This window comes from Anser anser (genome assembly GCF_964211835.1).
Source record: "Anser anser genome assembly, chromosome: 11".
NCBI lineage: Eukaryota > Metazoa > Chordata > Aves > Anseriformes > Anatidae > Anser > Anser anser.
The window spans coordinates 11,853,303-11,872,090 of NC_139732.1; the positions used below are offsets into that span (position 1 = coordinate 11,853,303).

General features: G+C 51.1%; 1 protein-coding gene across 11 annotated transcripts in view; it reads left to right on the forward strand.

Moving 5' to 3' along the window:
• PLEKHG4 (pleckstrin homology and RhoGEF domain containing G4) overlaps window positions 1–18,788 on the forward strand; it is a 94,243-nt gene that overhangs the window by 37,426 nt on the left and 38,029 nt on the right. For all 11 annotated transcript variants that reach the window (XR_014589135.1, XM_083851944.1, XM_083851947.1 and 8 more), the window contains 6 exons: window positions 1,606–1,729; window positions 2,206–2,299; window positions 7,226–7,312; window positions 9,121–9,237; window positions 11,878–11,976; window positions 13,188–13,336. Coding sequence is in view for 10 of the 11 variants with exons in the window: in XM_083851944.1 (XP_083708070.1) it covers window positions 1,606–1,729; window positions 2,206–2,299; window positions 7,226–7,312; window positions 9,121–9,237; window positions 11,878–11,976; window positions 13,188–13,336 (670 nt within the window). In the remaining variant the exon portion in view is untranslated. The remainder of the gene's footprint in view (window positions 1–1,605; window positions 1,730–2,205; window positions 2,300–7,225; window positions 7,313–9,120; window positions 9,238–11,877; window positions 11,977–13,187; window positions 13,337–18,788) is intronic.

The window sequence follows — 18,788 nt, forward strand, 5'->3', positions numbered from 1 at the left end:
TCAGGAGTGGCACAACTGCTCCCGAACCACACAGACACCAGAGCTTTTGGCCCTGCTGTCAGCAGGAGAAAGCCGGCGCCGCGGCTCTGAGCCCCGGGAGGCAGACAGCCCGGCTTTCAGCAGTGCCCGTCTGTGCCTGTGGCCCTCGCTCAAGTCACGGCCTAGTAGCAGGCTGGGATCACACCAGGGCAGTGTTCGGTGCTTGGGGCCGTCCACCTGCACCCGCTGGACCTCGCAGCTTACACCTCCCGCGGACGGGGAGAGAGGTGCTCCGGGGCTGTCACCTCCCGGGGCAGGGAGCTCAAAAGAGGGAGAGAGGCTTTGCTTTCCCTAGGCCTCTGTTTTTGTCTTGTGCTTGGGAATTTTTCCCCTATCTCATTCCATTTGTATGACAGGAAATGCCTTCTGTTTTTGTGAATTGCTTTTCACACAATAGAGGTGTGGTCCCTGCCGTTCTCCAGATCACTTACCTTCCTGGTGGGGCGCCAGCTCAGGGCACTCTCGCCTGACCGCGCTCGCTCCGCGGGCCTGGCCGCTTCTCGATGGGCAGAGGCAGCTCTGGGCCTCCGAAGTGGCATGTCCTCCTGCTCCTTTCCCCTCCTTAGCATCTGCAGAGGGGCTCAGACATAATTCCAGTCCTCCTCTTCATAGTTCTGTCATAGCTGAAGCCCAAAAAGCCCCAATATCACTTAGTTTGGGGAGCTCCTGGAGCAGGCTCAGTTCCTGTGGTGAGCTGTGTTTTGGGGCTTTTGGGAAGCAGCACTTGTGGCTGGCTGAAGCGGAGGGGTTTTTCTTCCTCTGCGTGTCACGGCTCAGCTGTGCTGCCCGAAATGTGCCTCAGCCATTCCCTAGGCACTGAGCCAGCCCTGGAGCTAAGGAGAGCCTGGCACCAGCTCTGCCCCTGCCGGAGCTGCAGGCAGGTGAGTGTGCGCTGCTGGGCGTCCACCCCACGGCCCCCGGGGAGGAGCTCAAGGCCCCTGCTGCAGGGCCTTGCGCCCAGGCAGCCCCGTCTGGCTGTGAGCCTGGCTCAGCCTGCGGTGGGTGCGCTCGGTCTGCGGGGGCGGTGTGCGTGGTTCCGCAAACCCCTCGAGTTCTCTCATCTGGCTGCACCTGGGTCTGGGCCACATTTCGGCCCTCTTTCATCCCTGTCTGCCTTTTGGCAGGATGGAAATGGGAGGTGGGCAGAGTACGTGGCCGCGATGGACGGTCTGGGGTCCTGTGTGATACTGGAGCACAAGTGGGTGTGAGGTTGTTTATCTTGAGCTTGGGATTCTTGCTCTTCTCCAAAGGTTGTGTTATCATTCGCCAGCTTCCACCAAATTTGGTGAGGAATGTGAGGTTGGGTAGAAGAGAGCAGTCCAAATTTAATGCTGCCCTGAGAGAAGGACAAGCAAAGCTCAGCTAATTCACTCTCGGGCAGCATTTGGATACTTCAGAAGTGTGTTTATAGCCCACCACGATGTGCAGCATAGACTGTATCTAGTTCTGTGCAGCATTCCCAGGAAGGTGATGAGGGTGGCAGCAGGGGAATGAGGCGTTCACACCTGGAGCCAGGCTCTGTTAGTTTGACATCCTTACATGACTTTATTTTCCTTCCCTTTACAGGTACCAGAGATAAATCGGGACGTGCAGTGGCGATAATAACGACAAGGAACACGGTCTGGTTAAACCCCCACTGCAACACCACTGAGCTTGTGCGCCTCCTCCTGTACTTGCACAGCATCCCAAGGTTTGTGGCACTCGGGGGCTGACGGGGGCAGCTGCTGCCACGTCCGCTTGTCTCGTGGGGTGTGGGAGCTGAGGCAGGGAATGGAACGGGTTCCTGTTGCCCCAGGAAGCTGGTCCAGGCAGTCCCGAAATTGTACAGGTGGGGATCTCGTGCTGGGTGAACTGGCTTGTGTACAGCAAGCATCTTGGCTGTTGTGTGTGTGCCTTGTGTGCGTGTGGATGGAGTTAGGTGTGTACTGAATGTTTGTGCGCATTGCCACGGATCTGACCCATTCTCGCTATTCTTTGTTAGCTCAGGAAATGGGATTGGGAGCTGCGATGGGGCAGCCATGCAGCAGCTCCGTGATGCAGCATTGTGACATGGTATTTGAGGGCCAGGCCCCCGAGCTGAGAGGGAGGGAGGATCTGCAAGGGTTGTGGAAGTCTCGTTGACTTCCACTGTTGACTAACGTTACCTCTTTTTCTCCGTCCTTGCAGACCCGAGTGTCAGGCTTTGGGTCTGACTGTTCTTGTGGATGCTCGTCGCTGCTCACCGGTTCCTGCGCTCTTCAAGGCATTCAGCATCTTGCAGGTGAGCCTTGAGCTCGGACAAAGGAACACGGCTTGGCTTGCTGTCTCGGTCAGATGTTATATCTCCGTCTGCCGTGTGTCTCCGTCTGCCACCTGGCTTTGGGAGATGGAGTTAGGCACCCAGCCCTGTCTTAGGAGGACGACCTGGGCTTGCCAGGCTGCAGACGAAGCAAAAAAAAATCAAGGAAGTCAGAGTTAGAGAACACCCCTCCAGTGTTGCTGCCGTCTCTATGCTGAGAACTGTTCCCAAGTCAAAATGCTCTCATGAATTGTGCTTGGAGGTGCTGGCCGCTGCACTGAGGGGCTGCGTGAAATACGCAGGGGTTGTTGCTGCCACAGGGAAGGTAGGAGGGGCAGCCCCTGCCTGCTGCAGAGGGAGGGGAAGGGCACTGCTTGTCGGACCAGGCGGAAGAGCACATGCAGCTGTTGATGTGGCTGCTGGTGAGTGATGGGAATCGGACATGCTGTAACTCTAGACTGCTCCAGGTCAAAGGCTTTCTATCAATCACTTGGAAAACAAGTGGGTTGCGTTGCCCCTGCTCCCAGATCACTTCTGTCTGCTGTTATTAGAAAGCCAGAGGAGATGCTGGGTTGTAGCTATGACTAATCTTGTTTAAGCAGGTGTTCCTTTTAAATCAGAGCTCAGGTCTCTCAGGGCTCAAGCTCTGCAAACTGGAACAGGGCAATGTTTTAATGAGGCTGGTGTCTCTGGTTTATGTGCTTCGGTGCCACATCTGAGAGTTGGGGCTGAGTCAGAGCTCTGTCCTCCTGCTTCCTGGGCTGGGTGGAGCTGGGAGCCGTATCAGTGTGCTTGTTCTCTGGGGGAAGGAGTTATCTGCTGCCCTGCTCAGTCCTGCAGAGGTACCAGGCGTGCATCTTCTCTTTTATGCTGTGTCCACGTGGCAGAGGGCTTGCTAGGGCTTCCGAGTGTTTCCATGTAGGTTGCGAGGTTGAGTTTTAGGGGGGTGATTTGGAAATCAGCAACGTGTTGAAACACAGTGTGCTTTTGGACCACTCAGTCTCGCAGAGAGTGGCAGGAATAAAGCGCTCCTCGCCCTAAGCTTCCTATCCTCTGAAACGGGGAGGGAGGAAAAGCTTTTTTTGCACTGCTTGTGTAATATCCTGCTGTGATGTCAGGTTGGCTCTGAGCACGGGGTAGAGCAACAGTTAGTTAGCAGGGATTAATGTGCTGCAAGACAGGTTGCTGGAGCTGAAGGTGTGCTGCAGCTAACAGTGACTGACGGGGGCTGATGACTCTGCTTGTGGTTTGCTGGTCCTTACCCTGCCTCTCTGGCAGACTCTGTAGACAAGACCTGTTCGGCTGGCTCATCCTCTGGTTGTGGCACCGGGGTAATCCCCCGGCTCCGCTGAGCCGTTTGGGGATCCTTAGCATTTACTTCTGGTTTGCCCCTGTGTTCCCACGGCAGTGCTCTCATCCGCTCTGAAGTAAGGACGGAGAAGTTTAGAAAACTGACTGTAACTACAACGAGGCAGCTAAACTTTCTGGAGGGCAGCAAGGTTTGCTGGGCAGTGGATGCTGGATCGCAGTCAACGTGCTGTGCTTGTAGGGTCACAGAACAGATGTCTCCTTGGGGTCCTTTCTGAAACCCCTGGTACATCTCTGATCTCTGGCAGGCTGTCTCTGGAAAGATCCTTTCTCCGCTCTCTACTTCAACAGGATTTTATTTACCTGGCTTTTGTGAAGCCTACTGTGAAAATGCGGGTGGAATCTGTTCGGTGTTGAGATCCAGTGTTGCTTGTTCAGTTCTGAAGGGATGTTTTCCTCTTGACTCAGCAGTGAGGAGCACTTCACAGTGGATAAGCACCGATCAGATGACCTAATGCAAAGTCCCTTCCTGCTGCGGCTCTCGGGTCTGTTAACCCTACCGAGCCTCCATGGGGAGGGAAGACTTTGATCCCAGAGGTTTCTGGGTCAGTATCTGTCAGGCTGAGGAAATAGCTCTTCCATTTTCCATCTTTCTGGAACGAATGCGCAAATAGAATTTTTAAGTGCTAATAGGCAGCTTCTGGTGCCTGCAGGTAGCTTTCCTACAGCGCCGGGAGAGCCACCTCGTAAGCTGGTGAAAGCTTCTCACCCTCTTTGCCTTCAGTTGTCTTCTGCAAGACTTTCTTCCCCATCCTCTTTCGAATATGGGCGGATGGGCACTGCTGGCAGTCTTTCTGTCCCGGAGAGCACTGGGAGCAGAGGCAGAATCAAGTGCTGCAGCTAACTTGAGAAGAATTAGGAGATGCTCTGGCAGCTCCGTACGGAGGAGGAGAAGGGAAGCGCGCAGCGTGTACGTGCTGCAAGAACAGATCATGCTTGTTCCTGTGGGAAGCTGCATAATGATGCTTTGGAGCAGGATTTGTGCGGAGGTAAATGCTGCTGTGATGTTTGGTCGCAGCTCTCCACCAGCTGGCTCCGTGCAGTGGGGGCCTGCAGGGGAACCTTGCCGTGCAGCAGTAGGGCTGATCCCTCGGTCAGTGAGCAGGCAGGGCACTGACAGCAGTGTGTGTGTGCGTGTGCTGGGCTTCGCTGAACAGATACTTGTGGGATTTTCCGCTGCCTGAGCTCTCAGAAGCACGACACTTCTGAGCACTGTGCGTCAGTGTGAAAGCTTAACCCTGCTGCGCCTGTGTGCTGGACCCAGGGGGGAGAAGTCTGTCCATGAAGCCAGGGATACAGTAGCAGTTCAAAGCAGGAAATCTCTGTGTGATCCTTGCTCTCGAGGGATGCGTTTCCAAGCCCTGTTGCTTCAGCAGTATGGAGGACCTTGGTCTGATGTTAAAGACCAGGAAGCTCCCGTTGCTCCGCTAGGAGTGCTCTCTCGGAGATTGTGTGGCACTTGGGCGCTGCCAGGGCTTCAAACTGTGCTGATGCTGCCAGGTTTGGCCTTGGGCTTCCACCGGCGTCAGGAGGCTAGAAGGTGGTTTGGAGCTTTTCTTGAGGAAGATGGAAGAAAGTACGTAATTCCTTCATTTAAAAAATAATAAAAGTACCGGTGTTTACCCTGCTGCTTTCTGAGCTGCTCTTGATGCCGCTCTGTTTTTTGATGTCCCCATTGTGGCTGTGCTGGGAGGTGTGGAGTTCATGGAAATGTGGGGCTCGGTCGGTATCTTTGCTTGCACACAGCTGGTCTTGTTAGCAGAGGAGGCAAGAGACTGGGCGAAAACCTGCAGGAAAGCTGCTGCAGGTAGCATCCTGCTGCTTCCAGCTCTGCCTGCGTCCCAGAGAGCTTCTGTGAGCTGCTCTAGTCCACTTGGGTGGATCCCTCAGGGCTGGATGAGTCTGGCTTTTCTTCAGCTGTTTAAAGAACAGATATGGTGAAAAATACCTCATTTTTCTGGAAGTATTTCTTTCTCTTGGATTGGAAAGCCCTGAGCTTCTCCCCTGACAGCTTAACTTGTGAATGGTTTTTCAGTTGCTATTTTCAGCAGCAACAAACAAGCAAATGAGTGTTTGGCTGCAGTAACCCTGTGTTACACCATCGCTACCTTTATCCTCTCTCAGATTGCACATCTCATGACTGTTGGAGTATAAAAGGGATTGTGAAATAATAAATTTCTTTAATTTTTAGAGTCATGACCTGTCTTGGCACTGTGGCTGGTTCTCATCATGCAGTACTTTTTAGCAGACAAATTTAGAGCTGCATCCTACTGTACTTTTAGGCAAATTCAGTGCTGCTCACACAGCTGCGATGTCTCCCCATGCTCTCTTCAGATGAGCTTTAGTATTTACCTAATTCAGCCTAATTATGCAATACATTCTTTTTGGCCTTTTGATCAGTGTTCAAATAACAGTGAAAGTGTGAATGAAAGGGATTTGAGACGGCTGAGAAACCTCTGACTGTTCTGGGAGGCGTTTCAAGCTGGGACTTTTCTTCCTGCCTGTTCAAAAGGATCCTCTTTTAGCACTACAGAGAAACGTCTTTTCCTTTGCTCTGCAACCTCTGCTGCTGCCCGCACATGCAGGATTGGGCTGTGCTGGCGTTGTTTCTTAATTGCCATGCTGGGCCCAGCGTCAGGTCGGGCAGCTCAGGCTCTGCGGGGCGGTAGGCACCTGCCTCTGCGCTGGAGCATTTACTTAAGCAGGGCGCCCTTCTTGCCATGGGCTCCTGCGTGCAGGTTCCCTACAGCTCGAGCGATACCGAGACGGATTTGTCGCTGGACAGGTTCCGAGATCTTTGCAGAGGCAAAAGACATCTCTGAGATGTTTAGATGGGGTGGCTCTTAGTTAACCACACGGGATGACAGCTTCTCCTTGGTATCCGGCTCCGTGTGTTTAGTGGGCCCTGTCGCCATGGCCTGAATGTTTCTGCTACGTTTCCCTGTTCCTGCTGTTGCTCTCTGCCTGTTTCTCACTTCCCTGTGGAGTGCTTCTATAATTGGAGAGCTGATCCTGGATCGCAGAGTTTGAACTACAGCTGCCAGACGTCCCTTGGGATGTCCAAATAGGAATTTCTGTTGGTTTAACACTAGCAACAGGATGCGAGTCCTTGATTGTGAGTTGGCAGTAAGTAGAGACGAGATGACATTTTTTGGCACTGCATGGAAAAAAGCTTCCTTTCGGTTAGGAGAAATGACCAGGAAAATTATCAAGAAAAAACTTGGACATTGAACGTAATTCCTTTTAGTTATTTTTTTCCTCCCCCGACACGTCCCGGTGTATAAGGCAGCATTTTTTTAGTGTAGCCAAGACCTGACCTCTTTCATTTCTTCCTACTGCATGACTAGTTGATCTGAGGCAAACTAGGACATAGCCCTGGTGCTCTGCAGAATGGCCTCCCCTGTTCCTGGTGACTGCCTTCCGGGCTTCCTAAACACCTTGGAAGGATAAATTGCAATCTCTTGTACAAAACTGATGGGGTACATTCTCCTTAGCATCCTGGATGGATAGGTGATGGTTTTGCACTCTGTTCTCTTTTAGGATATGGATCCTCATTGTATTCATGGAGTACTGCTTCTGGTTGAAAGAGATCTGACTTTTCGGGTGGAGAAGCCGGCAGCAGGACAGGTAATGGAACCGTTCGTCCAGGGCTTGCTGGGGAGCCGTTGATTTCCTGTTTAACTCCACGCAGCGAGTTCTCTGTCCGCTAATACATGTTTATTCTCACATGAAATCTCTGTAGTTGTTCTCTGTATTTTATGGTTGTGGTCTATTACGGGTGTGGTATTTATCGGGTTGTAAAGTTTATGCAAGCTGAACATATCTCTGTCATGCTGTGTTTATTGTTGAGTCCATCACCGCCATGTGTGCCGTAATTGTGTCAGGCTGCTGGGGCCCTTGAGACGCAGGGGGTTTGCCGGGGGCACAGAGAGCTGCACGGAGGAGTCCTGCACCACTAACAGTAACGGAGGTGCTTTTCATGCCCTTCTGTTAACAAGGGAGAAAATAGTTGGTCAGGAGGAGATCACATTCTGCTAAATCCCGGGCTCCATCCTGTGAAGGTACTTGTTGCTTCGCAGGCTTTAGCATATCCCACGTTCCCTCTCCTCGTTGCCACTGCTGTCAGCAGCTGAGAGACTTCTGCAGGAGGGGGAAGAGGAGAAGTGTACGTGTGTAAGGGTCCCTTTGCAGCTGAAAGGTCTGGGAAGACGAACAGAAGGTGCTAACGGAGGGGGGAAGATGATCTCAGCATCACCAGACACCCCCACTAGAAGTAAACCTGCCTTGGTGTTCCCCAGCTGTACACGAAACGCAGGCTTTCAGCCTCTCCCACTGTCTGTGGTGAGCGAGCAGAGCATCAGGCTGCGTCTTAGTCATCTCCCCCTGCACCAAGCCTGTTACGAGCTGCAGGACTGGACTGAAATTCGGTGCCTGCCACAAAATCCTGTAGGTTTCAGAGTAGGCCAGGCCCTCCCTGTGGATGAAAACATTGGGAATAGCGTCGTGTTCGCTGTGTGTGTGGTGCACTGCCCTGAAAGGCTAACAAACAGTAAACACTCTTAGTCCCTTTCCTCATTTCCCCCATGTGAAAGAATTTGAAGCGCACAAGGGGTGTGCAGGTGTGTGCATGCAGGCAGAGCTCCAGAAGACGTTATTTAAAAGCGCTGAACAACTCCAAAGTGTGTAGGAGGAAACGGCAAAGACTGATAAAGTCACACGGGAGGAATTGGAAGCATCCTCGCTATTTCATAAGGAGGCGAAAACTTCACAGAGTATGTGTGGGGTTAAATGTCTGCACCTGAGATCCTGGTGTCTGGGCTGGCTTCCACATACCTTCAGGAGCACTTGTCTGTTTCTCTAGCATGCTCTGGTGAGGTACTACAGGCTCACGGAAGGCAAGTTATCAGCGTCAAAATCTAGGAAAGACTTGGAGCAAATAGCTGCTGTGGTGCCTGGAGAACTGAGGGTAGGGCAGAGTCTGCTCTCCGAGAGGGAGATCTCGGAGGTTTTCCAGGAAGCGAGATGGGGAAGCTGGGGGCTGGATTTAACCTCTCAGGCTCTCCAAACAAATGCAAATTGCAACCCAGTGTGTGAGCATATGAGGGAGTTGCTCTGCTTATACTTGGAGGTATTGGCTCTAGAGAAGGCTGGCTGCTGCCAGACTTCCATCACAGATGTTCTGCTTGGTAAAACAACGTGTTGTGGCCTGTGTTCCCTCAGGGTTCGCCCACAAAACTGCACAGCAAACTGCTCTAAGATTGCATTGATTTTTTTTCCTTCATATTCCAGATACACACAGTGTGCCTTGTTTCTGTGCAAGATAAATAAAGGAAAAAGAAACGCTGTCTCTCGTTAACCTTCCCCTCCTCCTTGCCAGTACTCACTGCCCTTTTCTCTAATGCCACTGTGCTTTTATTTCTTCTCTTCCCATGCAGTTTGAGATTCTCACCTCCATGAAATCCCTCCATAAGCACATAGACAGCTCACAGCTGCCGCTAGAACTGGATGGGACCTTCCCTTATTGCCACCGGGACTGGTTAAGCTTCCGCATGGTAAGTAGGGCGTCGTGTTCTCCGGTGTCTGAGAGAAGGAATGGCAAGGTAACGGGGCTGAAGCAAGAGAGAGGAGCCTGTCAACAGCCAGGCCTACAAGCATTAAAAGACAGTGCTTCCTCTAACAGCTGTGTATGCAAATGACAGTTTCTGTTATCAAAAGGTTACTACTATTGTCTCCCTAAAATGGATGCGCTCTGTGGCTTATTAGCGTGACTGGAGGACCTATCACTTTAGTTTTTAACTCATCTGCTTGAACTGCATTAATTCAGGTTTGACCATATTTTGAAGGGAAAGAAGGAACAGAATCCTGCTTTGTTGTTTTTGTGGCGCTTTACTTTATACTTTGAGGCTTAAGGGCAGATGCTTCTTGTGCTAATCTCAGGAGACGTCAGTACCCAATCATCAAGAACTAAAACATATAAAAAATGGTTAGATCTTGTTGGGTTTCGGGCAGGTTTTCCAGACAACTGAGCTACTTAGTGAAAACTGCTGTCCTGGTGGGAGTCAAACTTGGAAGTTCCCGATAATCATTTCAGATACTTAAAGGAACATCTCTTTCCTCCTTTGTTCACTTGTTTACCAAAGTTGTCATCAAATTTGAACTGTTTAGAAAACATCTAAACTAAAAAGAAGGAGAAGATTCAGCCTCGGGGTGCATTTTATTCCTCTTTGAGAGCTGGCTGTGTAAGGCTAGGAAACCAGCTTCCCCATGCAGGGTCTGGTCAGCGAGTCTTAGGAGCGGGATAGCAGTAGGAGGCAGTACCAGCAATCTCTTCCTTCTCCTTGTTTTGCTGCTGTGAGTGTGCCTCGGTACCACGATCCTGTTTGACCTCTCTGGAAATGTTTGAGGCGACCCAGGTTAAGCCTCAGGGACGGAGGGGCTGAAACTGCAGCGCCCAGACGCAGTTTGTAAGGGAGGAAGCCCCAGCAAAGGGCGCTGCAGCCACCGACGCTGCGCGCACTGATGATATTTGGCAGGGTTGCAGATGTTGCTGGCCATGCAGCAGGGGAGGTGCAGACTGCCAGAAGTCTGCAAAAGTAGCATCTGTGGCGCCAGTACCCAGCCCCGCGTACACCCTTGCTGCGGAGGGCGCGTAAGTCCTGTGGCTCGTGTGCTTGTTGAATCTTTACAAGCTGTACCGAGACATGATTTGGCACGCTGAGATGAGACGGGATTAAATCTCTGTAAATCTGCGCACAAATTGGCTGTCTTCACGTTGCGTTCGACGTGCTCACCCCGGTGGATGACAGAACCGTCACCTCTGCTTCCAAACGATTCGGCGCTCGCCTGGCTCCGAGCTCGCTGCGCAGGGTGCTGCATGGTGCAGCATTCGAAGCAGGTCACGGTATCACTGATATAACACTGTTGTGTTGCTGGTGGCAAGCTTCGGCAGCTAGGCTTAGCGTGTGCCAAATGTTAACTTACCTTCTCCAACTTGTTTCAGAACCCATTTTTTAAAAAAACTCACACCTAAAAAGCACTGAACCCATGCTGATGCAACAGAAACACAGAAGCCTGATTTTGGTGCCTAGGCTTGAATTTGAGGTTTGTTTGGCAGCAAGGAAGCTTTGCAGTAGGACATGGATTCGGTTTTTGGACAGCGTTGAGAAAAGCTGGAGAGCTGAGGTGCTCAGTCTGTGCAAAAGGATAATTCTCAAAGGCAGGAGCATGATACCAGACTACCTCTTATTTCCGTGTCTTACGTTTTGCTGTGCAAAATGTTACCAAAGGGAGTTAGGGTAGGAATTGGCCTGTTTGGGTTGCCTGTTTGTGTAATGCACTGCATGTGATAATGACCCATATGCTCAACCCCTTTTAGATCTGCAGCTGTGTGGCAAACAGATTTATTTCCTGCCTCAGCGATCTCACCTGCATCCTGCCTGCTAATCCGTCCCCTCTGGGGCTGTTCCAGCACTCCAAAGAGGGAGTTAAATTCAGTAAAGATTCAAACCGCAGCTTTTTCTTTTATTTTTTTTTCCTTATTATTTTGAATAGCTCTTTCTCCCTTCCCTGATTACAGTGGCTAGAGGGTGGCATTTGAGAGTCTTTATCAGTGACTGTTTAGAAAAGTAGTCTCCTCCCCCGTGTGTGAAATTGTTGTTGTTGGTTGGTGGTTTTTTCCCTCAGAGAGGAGGGACTTTAGATTTGCTACTAGTTTAAGGTGCTTTAATTGCGGAAGCTTTCCAGTTTCCTAACCTTTAATTTACACTACTTTTAATATGAAGAGGAATGATTTAAAGTATAGAAATTGTACTTGTTCTAAGTTTCGCTCCTCCAAAATGCACTCATAGTGATTCATCTTAGTGGAAAGTTACAAGAAATGCTAATCATAGAAGAATGTGGGACATAATTGTACTGATTTTCTTTTCTCTAAAAGCATGGCCCAGACATGCCGTGGTGAGTTTGTAAGGTCTGTACAGAGGACTTGGTACAGAGTGATGCATCTGAAGCCTGTGATGGCTCCTGGGCTTCTTTTTGCTGATGATACAGCTTCACCAATGGTATAATTGAACCCTTGGGTTAATGCGTTTGATCCTGTCTTGATTTCTGTCCTTTTAACCTTCTGCAAGCTGAAAAGATGGCTTTCTCGTCAGCTGTGAGACAATGATCTCTGCCTCGGTCCTTTCCTCTTGTAGAAACTGGAACACTTGCTACAAGGATGCCAGGGGGCTTTTGCCTTCCTCCAGGGAGCCATTCGCAAAGTGGAATCTGGAAAACTACCAGAAAGAGCTGAGGTAAGCATGTGGAACGCACACTGCTGCGTGTAGAAGCTGGTCCTTTGATCCCTCGGTGTCAGCCCAAGAGATCTCCTCTTGAGTAGTGCTTGTTGCTGCTGGATTGCTTGCTGTGTAGAGACAGATGTAGTGGAATAATGTTCCTAGCTGTGAGGGCAAGGGGTGTCTGTGTAGTGAGGGTTTGATCACTTCCCTATCCAAAAAGCACTGATCTACATGAGGTCAGTGCTCGCGAGGGATTGTAGGTATAAAATTAGTTTAGGAAGGGCACTGGACTCCTAGGAAGGCGTCTCCTTTCCTCCCCCACTTCTGCTGGTCTCTCTTGAAGAACCATTGCAGCAGGGGAAATGCATTTGCTGCTGAAGCTAATTTCAATGCAGCAGAAAAACGCTGCGCAGCCCACACCTTTCTGAGTCTGCTTTACCAGAGAGTGGAGGGGAGAGAAAGATCAGAAAAGGGGAAGAGAAATCTGGTGTGTCTGCCAGCAAACTTCAGTGATTCAGTTAACTGTGTCAGTCAAGGGCAAGGCAAGATTATTTACGTTGGCAGGGTGGATGTGAAGCGTTCTGTGCAGCTCTGTAGCTGGTACTGGCTTGGTGGCTCTAGTACTGAGCAGCCACCTCGGGTTAGCTCGAACGGCCTGGCTGAAGTTACGTGGCCCCACAGTTTTCATGAGGCCAGGGCTGTGCTGCAGCTCTGGCTTTGCTGCCTCTAGAAGAGAAATTTGGAAGGGGGCAAGAGGAAGGTGCAGAGACCAAGCCAGTGTTGTTGCAAACATGTCATCCCTTTTTGGGAAGCCTCTCTGGGCCCTCCTGGATACATGGGCACATCTACCAACCCTTCGGGTGCATCTTGTCCCGCAGCTTGTGCCGGGCAGGTCTGTCTCTAAGAAGAGCAGGAGCTAGCTGTGAGTGGAACATGAGGCTGAAAATAATGATTCTGTGCCCAGCGAATGGAGCACGTTAGGAGTTGGGTTTCAATTTTAGCCTGGTGGGCAAAGTATTGAGGGCATAAGGACCACTGTTCATCACTTTGGACTTGGCAGGCTTGAAAGAAACAGCTGTGGGAACCAATGTCCCTCTATCCTAGGGTGGGACAAGGTGAGATGTGGTTTGGGTTGGGTTGTGCACTGTTTTTTGTTTTTTTTTGCCTGTTCCCTCATTGCCCATACGTTGCCGTGACCGCTCACCTCACTCTTGCAATCCCTGCAGGAGGCAGCTGTGCTGCTGAGGAATTACAGGCAGTTGATGAAGAACGTTCTGGAAGACGCACGGCTGGTCCGGCTGCAGCTGGAGGGTGGAGCACTCCTGGCCAGGCTGAGGAAGGAGGAATCTTGTGTCACCCTCACCCATGACTACAGGTGAGCCCCAGCAGGGCGGGAGAAGAGGAGCTGGAGGTGAGCAGAGAGCAGGCAGGGGCAGTCTGTGCACGACCCATCCTTAGCGCAGGCCAGTGTGGTTTCTTGTGTAGCGAGGACTTCTGCTGGAAACAGCAAAAGTGAAGAGCGTAACGAATTGTACGCTTATCCTGGCTGCTCTTTCCTCAGCCCAAAAATTCATCCCTTCCTGACTGGGTGGCTTCATTTAGACGGTCATTTAAGTTCCTTTTCCAAGCCAAACCAGACTCAGCTCCTATAGTGAGGAGAGGGCTGGATGCTTCGTGCACCCCTAAAGCACAAAGTCTTACTTGATGATGCCGGTGATCAGCATTTGGGTCCAAGGCGTTATCACGGTGCGATTTGCCAAGGCACTCCTTGTGTAAGGGGATTTCCAAGGACCTTGACTGCGAGGAATGCTTTCTGGCTATAGCAGACGCCGATCTCTTCACACATTGGTGCGGTTTGCACAGCAAATATTCTCTGCCCGTTTGCAGAATTGGTATGAGAAGCGGGGGAATGAGAGAGGCCAGCTGTTTGAAATCCCCGGGGCATTGCACAACTCCTGTTTGTACTGCTAAAACACCTGAAGCCTATCAGCGTGTGAAGGCCTCTGTGCTATGTGCTGTGCAAACAGCAAGGCAGCCCTTGCACCCCGGAGCTTCCAGCCCCAGCGTGAGATAAGTGCTGCTGTGTGGGTACGGCGGGGGCACAGCGCATGGCAGGGCAGCGAGGGACGGCCCCGTGCATCTGCAGCCTTGCCCTCATTAAACTCTCTGTTGCCATCACAAGCCGAGAGGTTTAAAGGAGGGAACGGAGCGAAGATAAGGAAACAGCTTGCGGGGTGTCTCACCCGAGCGCAGGGAAAAGGAGGTTTCTCTCTGAAAATCCAACAAGTGGATGATGGTGCAAGTTGCTGCCTGTCGCTGGGAGGCAGGGGTCGGCATCTCGGGGCTGAGTGTGAGGGGGGCCTGGGGACCGGCGGTGTAACCGTTTCCTTTCCCTGCTTGCTGTGACTCCTGCCAGCAGCTCCGGCAGGCCGTGAGGACACACTTCTTTTGCTGAAATGCTTAAGTGCTCTTGATGCAATTTCGAGCAGAATGAGGACAATGCAGCCTTTTTATTCCGTCGTGGTGTGAGAAGCACACATAATGCAGGTTGTTGTGGTTTGTGTGCGCCTTTTTTCTCTCCCTTTAAAGCTGCTGTGTGTTGATTAAAATTAGAGTCTTCAGAGAATGGGGAGAACATGCTTGCTTTTTATGTTTTGTTTTGTTTTTGAGCTAAACCTGTGTTCTTGTGCAGGGAAATGATCAACTTTGAAACCTGATCTGACAGAGCCCCTAAGGGTAATTTACTGCTTTGATTACCTTAGCGAGGGCAGGGGTGGGACACACACACACAGTGCTTTGATTGCACAGTGTTTGAGCACATGCCGAGGCTGTGTAGCGTGTTCTCTGTTTAACTCAGGTCATATTCATTGCCTACCAGTATGAATGGAGCGTGTATGCTGCAGGTCAGATATATGGGGCTCTGTCCGGCCTGAGGAGCTTAAACGAATGCAGATGGAAAATGTTAGTCTTATTCTAGGCTGTGGAACAGTTGCAGAACCTAAATTCCATGCGGTGTTTTAAATAAGGAAATGCCTGCTTGTTGTGTAAGTCAGATGCTCAGGGCAGAGAGCTAAAGATGTTCGCTCTTCACTGCTCCAGGATCCTCGACAAGGAGAAAAGCTCCATGGCTTGGCCAGAGAACTCTGCATAAGGCACTGTTACTCTGAGATCCTCCACAGGTTGCACTTGCTCCTTTAGCTCCTCCTGTCCAAATCGCTGTGCAGACGTTAGAGGTTCCGGGCTCTGTTAGCCCTGCAAAGGCTCCTAGGGAGGCTGCCTTAACGAACAGCATCAAAGCAGGGCTGTAACAGAACACAGCCGCTGGCCCGCTAAGCTAGCGTGCAGTGGCTGTTGGTGGACGAGGGACCCCTCTGAGACTTTGGGTGGTGATCTATGAAAGTGGAACAGAACCAGCTGTGGCTGTGCGCTCAGCAGGGCCTATTGTATCGCTTTTCTGAACTTGTGAGTTGTAAAATTTTGATCAATGCTGAAGTCTTTAATCCTCCTCCCCCCTCCCAGTACTTGAAATATAAGTATTTACAAAAGTGAATTGGTTTTATCCTTCTGAGCCTCCTTAAGGCTTTTGTTAATCACATGGCACATTTTTTTAGTTTTTTCTTTTCCCTTGGGTTGCAAAGACCTGATAAAGCAAAGAGTCACAACGGCCCAGACTTCTTAGTCTGAAGTTGTGAGGCCAGCTCTGAACAGGTAACTGTCAAAATATGCAAGAATTGCATGTAAGTAGAGGCAAAATTTTTAAGAGCAGGAGTTTTCTGCAGTCTTAGCTTCAGTTAGTTAAGATATGCCAACCAGAAGTACAGGGCTAATAATAAAAAGCATGATTTTTCTGAAGAGGCATGGAGGGGAAGGACAAGCCCAGCTATACTATCACCTGGGATTGAGGAAGCAAGAGATCTGCTTGCTGCTTTGTAGGGGATGTGTTCTGCCAGCTCTTGAGGCTGACTTTCTTGCTAGCTCGTAGCTTTGCATGGCAAAAAGAAAATCCTGAAGTGGTAAGAACAGAGAGGTACAAAGCAGTCGGAAACCATTTAACTGATGTTTTACTGCAGGATGGAAATAGTGTCCTAAACGAGGCAAGGAAGCAGCTCCTGCTCTGTGCAGCCGGTTGCTATCTGCTGAATACCTTTTGGATGCACATAGCAAACAAACCTGGCTCTAATCATTCTTCGGTAATGAAACCTCTCCCTAGAGGTTGCTTTTGGCACCTTTCCCTGCTCTGCCCTCCTGGAGAGCCAAGATGCCCTTTGGAGTGTTTGGTGACACAGAGCGGTGGGACCTTGTTGCAGCTCACGTCTGATGACCCGGGCTTTGGGAGGGTTTGCTGAACCAGCGACGTGGCTTCTTTCCTGCGGAGATCGAACTCATCGCATCAGGTCATGCAGGAGAGGTGTGTCACAGTACATGCATTTGTTTCTCTGACAGATGCTTTAAGAGCCTCCAAGAACCCCTCGTGGATGGTCCCCTCCCGAGAGGTGCTGCAGCACCAGAGCGGTGGCTTTGGCTGGTAATTGCTCTCTGTTCCTGGAGTGAGCTGACCTGGAGTCCCCGTGCTCTTTCTCACCAAGTAGAGCTGTAAAGGAGAGCCTTGCTCACCAGCTGCTGGCCCGCAGAGGGAAAGGCAGACCTCTCTGAGAGGTCTTTCTGGATTCCAGCCTGTCCCCATCTTAACAGAGTCTTACAAGACCCTCCGTGGTGCTGTGAGAGATGCTGAATGTCCGCGCTTGTAACCAGAAGCCTGGCTTCTGTTCTCAGCTGGAGCCGCGAATGCTGCGGTCGGTGCAGGCTTCCTGCGGGTGTTGTGCCGAGCTGAGAGTCCGGGGAGCCACCGAGGAGCTGCTAGCAGGGCACGATTCCTGCAGGCAGCCCATCACAGGACTACGGGATGCGGCGTGCCCAGCTGGTCCCACACCGCTGTCCCACCTCCGGGAAGACCGGGCTGAACCTGGCCGAGGTGCGGGTGTGGTACTGCTGAGCCTGAATCCGTGGGGTGCTTCCTGAAGTGCTGTAACGATAGTTCCAGCCTGGGCCGGCCACCTCAAGGTGCAGGTGGACTGCCGAAGCCAGCATTGCCACTTATTTATTGTTAGAGGGGCTGGCAGGGTTTAAACACAGCATATTTGCTGTCGCACCAGCTGCTACGCTGAAGGCTCAGTGCTTCTTGAGGTCTGTTAGCACAGGAGTTGAAAGTGCTCCAGGTTTTGCTGTGCCAGCCTTTCTGGGGGTTGAAATGCCAAGCCATTAGCCTGGCTGGAGTTCCTGTTGGTGAGTGTGGACAAATGCCACGGAGACATCCACCACTTTAGTGCTGTTAATATATTTTTTTTATTATTATTTTTGGACAGGAAGTCTTTAATGAACTCAGTCTTTTTCGTAAGTTTTGTAGGGCTGGCTGGCAGGTGTGTCTTTGGCTTTGGGGTATCTGGAGCATTGATCAACCACCCTGCGGCTTGGAGACAACTCACCACGCCAGCTGTAGAAGGCGTACCAATGCATTGCTTACTTTGGGGTGGATTTTGAAGATTCCTCTGACACTTCCATCGTAAGCCTTGGGAAGCTGCCAAAAGCCGGGCAGCAGCAGTGGGAGCTCTTACTGAGGCGAGGCATCAGTGCGGGGACCGGGCAGTTAGGCAGAAGCTTCTACCCCTGTCTTCAGCCAGACGTTTTCCACTGTTGTTCTCATTATTGCCGCTCTTCTGGCGTAGCCAGGAGCTGGGAATGTCTGCCAAGGTGAGGTGTCCAGCGACGCCTTTCGTCCTCTCGATATGCCGTGAGTCAGAAGTGGAGGAAAGAAAATACAAACATTTTTTTTATTAATGCAAAGGTGCCTGCATTATACTAGTCAAACCAGAATCCGCCTGGTGCGTGGCTCTGCCAGCAAACCTGCAGTTAGCATGGCCCAGGAGTGGAGTCGCATCACGTTCTGCCTGCTGGTGGGCAAGGTGGCTGCAAGAGTAGATGTGGGAGCTGGAAAAAAAGAGGAAAACCTCAGCTGGTGAAAGCATGACCAGGTTGGGTGCTGGGTTCTGTGCAGCACGGAACCAGAAAAATCATAATCTCTTCCCCCGAGCTTCTCATCTGAAAAGAATTTGTGCTTGCAAGCTGTGAATAAACAGCTTATAAATAGATGGAGGAGTGAAGCCTCCTTTTGTTTGCGAAGGCAATGTAGTTAGCCTCTGTGCTTTGAGGGTGGAGTGGGGAGAGCCAAGAGCTGGTTCTGTCGGCTGGCTATTTTTAGTGTGGCTCGGTGATCTGGATGGGAGCCCTGGGTGGGGACCTGGGCTGAGCAGAGGTAATGGGCAGCGTGGAGCAGGCAGGCTTCCTGAGCAGCAGCTGCCAGGTCCCCGATGCTAAGCCTGACTCGATTACAGCAACAGGGGCTGACCGTACAGCTAACACCGCACTTGTGCCTGCCTGCGAAGGGTCCTAGGCTGCCTTGAGCATGCACTAGCAACGCTCGCTTGGGTCTGGCTCTCCCTGCGTGGCTGGGGCACTGCTCTGTCTCAGTGCCCTGTGTTTTCTCATCCACTGATGAGACAGGGAAGCAGTTCCAGTTAAGTGGTGACAGAGCCAGACCTGCGTCATCTGGGCTGTGGAGAAGCCCTGCAGTGGTTCCTGTCACCCAGCCTGGTTTTGCAGAGATCAGTGAATAGAAACTTCAAATCTTACGCAGTTTCAGAGAGATTTTTTTCCAGGTTTGGAAGGATGTAAGGAGCAGCTGGAACAGCTAACCAAGAGATGTGATCAGGTCTTTGCTCCACCTGAGGCCTTTGAAATTAAGATTTAGATGTTCTTTCACACTCCGTATC